Source organism: Haliotis rufescens, unplaced genomic scaffold, assembly GCF_023055435.1.
Source record: "Haliotis rufescens isolate VD_foot unplaced genomic scaffold, xgHalRufe1.0.p SCAF_11, whole genome shotgun sequence".
In the NCBI taxonomy this organism is placed as follows: Eukaryota; Metazoa; Mollusca; class Gastropoda; order Lepetellida; family Haliotidae; genus Haliotis; species Haliotis rufescens.
In genome coordinates this window covers 30,407,689-30,415,411 of record NW_025963791.1, presented here as the reverse complement: position 1 = coordinate 30,415,411, position 7,723 = coordinate 30,407,689, and the positions used below count along the sequence as shown (strand labels likewise).

The window sequence follows — 7,723 nt, the reverse complement described above, 5'->3', positions numbered from 1 at the left end:
GAAAGTTTGGAAACGGAAACTCCCTCCGGCTTGCTTTGTAAAGTATGGTTCGACCTTACACTCGGTTTCGCTCGTCGTGGTAAAGAAAAACAAAGGGATTTATCTGCATCTTCCTGTCGTGTATACACTGATGAACAGGGGTTCAAGTTTATTGAAATGACACACTCCCAAGTCACTAAAAATCACAAAGGGGACCTCAAAGACTCAAATGGGCCCAAAAAACGCAATTAAGGAACATCTGACCAATTCTGTCCTGTAATTTCATTAAAGAATTACATGTCTCTCCTCAATCCCAACAATGGTGCTTCTTACCAGGCTCCCAAGAGACGAATCCACGTCGACGACACCGAATGGTAGACCACGAGGCCAGTTGGTGTAAATGTCATTGGCAATATAATGAAAGAAATTTCTACCAACGCTGGTCTCAAAGTGTATACAAACCATTGTCTTCGGGCAACTGCCGTCACTTTGCTGTCAAACGCACGTATTGAAAGTTGCGAGATTTGCAAAATAACCGGCCAAAAAAACGATGAATTGTTGAAGTCGTATTCCATTGACTCCAGCTCGGCTCAAAAACGACATTATTCGAACATTCTTCAGGGATAGCAGGAGCTGGCTAACGAACGTAATTTGGTACCTGTCCAAGATACAAATATCCTGCCACTGTCCACTGCTCCCGTGAATAACTTCCAATTGTCTAATTCCCATGGTCTCTTTCACATATGTAATTCCACTGTAACAGTAAACAACATTTTCCATCCCAGCTAAGCTGTATGTATAAAATCTCGAACATGTTTGACGTCTCTTGTCACCACTTCTGTTTCAGGCGAGTTGACACCATCTTGTATAGGGGCAAAACAGTATGTACGTCTTTTTTTAAATTTTGATTATTGTATTTTATAGATATGCATAACTACAAATTACAAGTAAGATGAGGAACTGTGATAAAGAATTGAATTTGTGAAATTTCCTGTTGTTTGTAAATTTTCTGAGAAATAGGCTTGAACATGTGACCACCCCTTTCATAAAATGAACCATCGTCATTGGAGCACCGAGGGCGATTGGGTTGCCTAGTGGTTAAAGTGTTCGCTCGTCACGCCGAAGACCCGGGTTCGAATCCCGACATGGGTACAATGTGTGAAGCCCATTTCTGGTGTCCCCCGCCGTGATATTGCTGGAATATTGCTAAAAGCGGCGTAACACAATACTCACTCACTCACTCACTCATTGGAGCACCGTACGGAAATTTTTAATGAAATTTCCGTACATCCATTCAGCATAACATCACGCAAATCTTACAAAACGAAATATTTATCTCCTAAATGTTAATAAAAATTAATGACAACTCTAACTTGTCAGAATTATTTCAAATATATCTTTGAATTTCACATTGTTTTGTTTCGTGTTCAAATTATCTCACTTACTAAATAATATATTCATTACAGTAGAGATATTGCTGTAAAAGTTTGACGGCCTATTTAGTGATTCGATCCTAGAACGAATATTCTCTTCAGTATCGCTAGCCTAACTGTGTCAGTTGAGGTTTCGCCCGCACTTACCTCCCTTGGACGGGGAAGTTTCGCGGAAAGCTTTGCCAAACTAGTAGCATGAAATATCAAGACGGAGAATCAGTCAACAGATGAAGTAGTATTGAAAACATCACCTGTGAGTTTAGGGTATGTATTCCGTCGTGTATTCAACAGTGTACTTGTTTGTCTTGATTGGTGATTGTTGTCTGTCCACACGGTGAGACTCCATGTCTTTAGCTGAAGAGAAACCGAAAGTAGAAATACACTGCTGAGGAACAATTCTTGTAGACGTCGGTATTGTCATAAGTTGACACCAAAGTTACTACATGTACATACTTATGTTTACTTTGTTAATGCATATTAAATAACAATGATTCAGAATCATATGCATACATTTCCTCATTCAGTTTCTGTAAATAGGATAGATATTGTTATTATGATGTAGGCTACTACTATATGTAGGATGTAGGATGCCCAACACAAACGTGGTACATTTGTTAAAGAGTGGGTTGTGGGGTCATTTATACGAGTATATGTTGTCTTCCTACACGTGCATGTACATGTATGTAGCAATAGGCTAGAACTATTCCATAGACGGAAATAATCAAATGCAACCAGAAAATAGCTGTCACACCTATCTGTTAGTTTGTACATACTGTAGCCTCAATGTAAAGAGAGTAACAACAGTTGCATGTACGAAATGTTGTCATGTCATCAGCATTATTTATAATGTCAAATTAAATATATAACTTAAATACGGTTGGAATATATAAACCCACTTGATTGTTTGTTTGAATTGCTATAGACCTGTATATGTTATGTGAGGGAAGTACCTCCGAAGTCATTTTCTTCATAAAAACAAAATTAATTTGTGTGATGTCAGTATTTTAGTATTATATTTATATGAGGCTATCAGCACACGTTACACAAAGTCGTACTGTTGCAAATGAAAGAAAGATGAGGTATACACAACTGGAGAGATAAGAGACAGCCTTAAGTAACAATAGGCAGGTCACATTGGCGGGCTTGGAATTCAGCAACTGCTAATATTAACATCACCAGAAGACAGAACGTTGTCCTTGTCGTATCTCTTTATGAGACTAGTAGGAGCCTTTACAGAACTTGAACTATTCATATTGTAAGACATGTTCCAGTTATGGTGACACCAATCTAGAAAGTACTATTCACATGCATCTGTGGATATTTCATGTTTTCCAGATGGCCACAGCCCAGATTGAGAAAGTGAGAGAATTCCTCACCTGTGTGATCTGCCAGGAACTGTACACAGACCCCTGTACACTGAGGTGTGATCACACATTCTGCAGGAAATGTGTCACAGGATACATCCAAACCAGACCAGATGCTGTACAGTCCAAGACGATCCCCTGTGCCTTCTGTCGACAAGATACCAAGGTCCCCCACCCCACCCGGCCAGTGGAGGAGTGGGCGGGGCAGATCAAACCCAGCATCATTATACAGGGTCTGATTGACACACAGGAATCTGCTACCACAACGGCAGGTGCGACAATGTCTTGTTAATCCACACAATAAGCTAGTGGAAATAATAATTATGACTGTGGAGGTTATAATAAAGTAATCTGTAAGCACATAAAGAGAGATCTCTATCATGCAAGTGCTGGGGGTGATTATGAAATGGGTTTAATGGAATAATTTTCCCTTTCCTCACATTACTTGTGATATGTTACATGTCTGTTGTAGTATAGTTTGAGGTATTCTGTTATATTATTACATGCTAATGTAATGTGAAGGACACATTTAAGCTATTGACGATTTCATTCGCAGTTGATGACACCAACAAAAACTGCTCCTTGTGTGACAGACTAGGGGAGACAACTCCGGGGACCTCCTGGTGTCCTGAATGTGAAGAGACCCTCTGTGGTAGATGTGCCAAAATACACCGTATTAGCTCTGGCTCTCGTGACCATGGATTGTGTGACCTGTCTGAAGGGGTGAAGGTTAAGAAGAGACGCAAGGTCATGTGTCAAGAACACAGGTCTGAGCAAGTCAAATATCTTTGTCTGGACTGCAAAAAGTCACTGTGTCAGTCATGCTGTGTGGTCTACCACAGGAAATGTGACTCTGTCGTCACAATCAGCTCTCAGATGACGAGGATAAAGCTTGGGTTATCTCGTAAAGTCAATGGGCTTAAGAAAAAGCTTTTTGGTAAAAGCAAAAACATAGAAAAACAAAAATCAAGAGTAAGTGAAATAAAAGCTAATAAAGCGTCCGTAAAAGAACACATCAGATCAACTACAAACAGACTCGTCGAACACATCAAGCACAAGGAAAAGAAGATGTTAGATGAATTGGATGCAAAAACAGATACTCATATCTCTCAGGTTCGGGCAGCTATAAAGCTTGAAGAGATTGAGATGCAGATGTACAGACAACATTGTGAGTTCATTGACCAGGCCTTGGTATCGGACTGTGAGATGGACCTGTATGACGCGTATCAGGCCTGGGAGTCGGGGGCTGTAGAGTTGGGGGATGTCAGGGACACAGACACAGCAGACACAAGGAGAATAGATGACATCAGGTTTACACCTGACTCTGACAACGTCCAGCACATCTTAGATGACCTACAGCTGGGGAAGATTGACGTAACATACCAGACTGGGTCCTGTCTGAAATCTTATCCGGTAATGGTTGACACAACTGACGGCAGGGTGGAAGGAGATGTGGAGAAACCTGATCTACGTGACGTCACAGTCCTGCATGTAAATGGTATACAGACATGTGTTGTCACTGACTGCTCCAACAAGTGTGTGAAATCTTTCTACACTACAAACAATCAACCATGTCAAAGTAGACTTCCCCTGGTTAACTCTCCATGGGGTTTAACACAGTTGAAGGGGAACCAGGTGATGGTTGCTGTCCATGACTCCAGTCAGATTGTAACAGTAGAAGTGACCCCTGACCTGGTGCTGCTCTCTACCATCACAACAAGCAAGTGTTACATCAGTCTCGCTGTTCTGAGTCATTCATCATTAGCAGCAGGTGGTTGTGGCTGTGTTGATATCCTGGACATGGCGGGACACGTGATGAGGTCAGTCACTACACACAACATTGAGACACTGTTTACCTACCCCTTCAACATGTGTGTCAACAACAAGGGCAACATACTCGTGTCTGACTGGGAGAAGAGGTCCGTGACATGTGTGACGTCAGAGGGGGATGTTGTGTGGAGATACGCCCCTACCGGAGACAGAGCACTCCGCTTCCCTTATGGTATCTCAACTACAGGCACAGGAGACATCCTGCTTGTAGACAGGGACACCAACAAGGTGATACAGCTGACAGAGTCGGGGGAGTATGTCAGAGATGTTCTCACGTTACAGGATGGTGTGCGCGCTCCAAAAGGTCTCTGGTCGGACAAACATGGCTCCATATTTGTGACTGGTGATGGGAAGATCAAGGAATTTATCAACACATAGGGACTGGATGCATATGGAGACCTCTCTAACTGCTTGTTCGTTACATCCGCCTGTCATTATTACCCCCATACACACCCCACCTCTATAGATGAAATGTACACATGATAAATAATATGAATTTCGAAATCAGATACAATTCATGGACGACCGTCAAATAAGTCAATAACCTAACACTCTTGTTTGATTGTTGTTTTGTTGGATTGTTGCATGTGATAGGTACTATTTATGTATCTGCAAGACAAGTCAAACTCGCAAATGGTTAGTCGTGACATATCTGAATGTTTTAAAATATTCCACCAATTTGGGATTCGGCCTTACACATTCGACCCTGAATCACATGTACTTTATGTTCAGTACAGCTGTAGGTGTGAAATATTTCATTACAATTCTGAATTAACCCTTTACAATATGGGACACACACCTGAAACCTCGGATTGTGGGTTCGAATCCCCGATTTGCACTGGTGATGTTTCTTGGTGTCTCTGCTCCGCACCATACCCGTGCTCGTGGATTTCACCAAAGTGGTAAACGTCCAAGACCTACATCACTTTAGCTTTCCTCCAACGTCACACTGACACTCCGTGATACACAATGAAACACTCTTCACAGTGGTGTTAAACCTAACTCACTCACTCACTATACAATATGACATGTTGGATAAAGTCTTTACAATATGACATTGTGGATATTCTCTTATAATACGATATGATAAATGGACCTTTCCGATTTTTGACAGATTTTAAACTTAAGGTTCTTTCTTCCCTCCGGTCTGACATTTAGCACAAAGGCTTGGGAACCTGCTTTTAATGATAATAAGAATGACTGCAAAGGAAGCCTTACTCTTGTCTTACTCTTCCATAAACCACCGATCTCTCCAAAGTTTTCCTGTTGTTCAGGTACATGGTAATCGATGGTAAAGTCAAGTTTACTCAGGGCACGTGGTTTCACTAGTTCTTGCAGATGAGTTGCCCACTGCTCGATTGAAGTGGGATCTTTGATTGGACGTCCAAAAGTTAGAAGGGACCTACGTAAACACTTCAAGTTATCCGAGGTTTGACACAACCGAAAATAATGAATAACGTACGAATACGCATGGAAAAGCGTACGTTCGACTCAACGGTGTTTAACTGTACAAACTAAATGCTAATTGTGTCTTTGTATTGTGGCTGATGGTGTTTGATGGCACTCCATCGTCGTGCATCGTTGCTCCAACTTTCAACCACGGGTTTGCCTGCTACTGATTCAGTTACTAGTATGGCACCGTGGTCACAGTGTTCACTGGCGATCGTCATGCCGAAGACCCTGGTTCGACCCCAACCCCCTCCCCACCCCCGTACGATGCGAAAAGCCACCCGTGCCCCCTGAAGCCATATGGAATCACAACACTTCATTGTTGAGCCTTCAGTTGATTGCCTTACGTCATCTTAACAATAGGATGCATTCAGTGAAGTTTCATAAGTTTTTCTTAATTAGTAGCTCACCTGAATGAAACTTCTTTCTTCTCGTTATTCGACATCTCCTCTGAAACTACTAGGCCTATCAATCTGAACGTTTAATGATCTCAGGTATCGTATCTCTAACAGTGCTGCCATTATTCGACCCGATTTTAAACATGGCCTCACCGGCGGCCATTTTCACATTCAATGTCATTTGCTCGAATGAACGAGCCATGTCAAAGTATCGTCATGAAGTTTGATGTGTAGCATGTGTAATGTTGTACGACGTTTGACGTTCATGCACCCTATTTTCTTCCAGTCTCACTGCACTTTTGACATTTTCTTGGAAACTTAATTGCGTATGCAGAAAGATTCCAGCAATAGTGTTGATTAACAAGTACTCACGTAAGTCCAAACAAGGCACATTTAGAAGCCCTTTGATGTGTGCTCCACTTTCCTTTAGGGATTTTTTAATCTTGATTCAACTATGACAGCATGATAGTTGGTGTCGCCAAAGTGAAAATACTGTAGATGTAAAATCAGCACCTTAGACCCCACCGCCCACAAGATTGCAACCGTGTTCGCAACGATTATGCTTCTATGTTTGTCAGCACCATACCCGTGCTCTTGAGTTTAACCGAAGTGGGAAACGCCTGAGACCTGCATCATTTCGAACTTTCCACCCACATTAATCTCACACGCCGTGATGTAACTCGTATACTTTTCAACGCGGCGTTAAACCCAACTCACTCACTCATATTAATTAACAGAATAATATTACAGCGTCTCTTAATGAGACAGTGATTATATCCCTTTACACTTGAATCACTTAAATAACTTAAAGACTGCTTATTTATATTAATCATTCATCTTGTTCAGCGCAATATTAATGATACAACCAAAGCATCGCCCAGCCAGGCCGCAAATGGGCGCGGCCTAATTGTTTTTCTGTTTATAGAAACATAGACGAAAAAACAACAACATTTTCTTGGTCAGCCAATCAAATGCCATGGAATAACTATTTTTTATTTATTGTCATTATCATCAAATGTATGTAGTCCAAACATTGAGCTACCACTAGTACACCGAGAGGTCACGTGTAATGTATGGGGGTAAACGTACTCTCCCTGAGCCCGACGTCTGTGTGCAACGTTACACAAATAGACATACCTGTACCCCATCAACCTGAAAACGCTATTATGCTGGACAGAGTAACATGCAACTTTAGTTATCACCGGTCCACGACAAGTTGTATTGATCTTAAAGCGTCTGGTCTGTGCCAGTTCAGGATTTTATATTTGGT

At 41.6% G+C, this 7,723-nt stretch overlaps 1 protein-coding gene across 1 annotated transcript; it reads left to right on the top strand.

Annotated features, from left to right (window-relative positions):
* The first annotated feature begins 1,565 nt into the window (after positions 1–1,565).
* LOC124132577 (E3 ubiquitin-protein ligase TRIM56-like) lies at positions 1,566–5,163 on the top strand. The gene is made up of 3 exons (XM_046496546.2): positions 1,566–1,676; positions 2,748–3,048; positions 3,333–5,163. The coding sequence occupies exons 2-3, from the start codon at positions 2,748–2,750 to the stop codon at positions 4,982–4,984; spliced, it is 1,953 nt and encodes a 650-aa protein (XP_046352502.2). The 5' UTR covers positions 1,566–1,676; the 3' UTR covers positions 4,985–5,163.
* Positions 5,164–7,723: the final 2,560 nt, after the last annotated feature.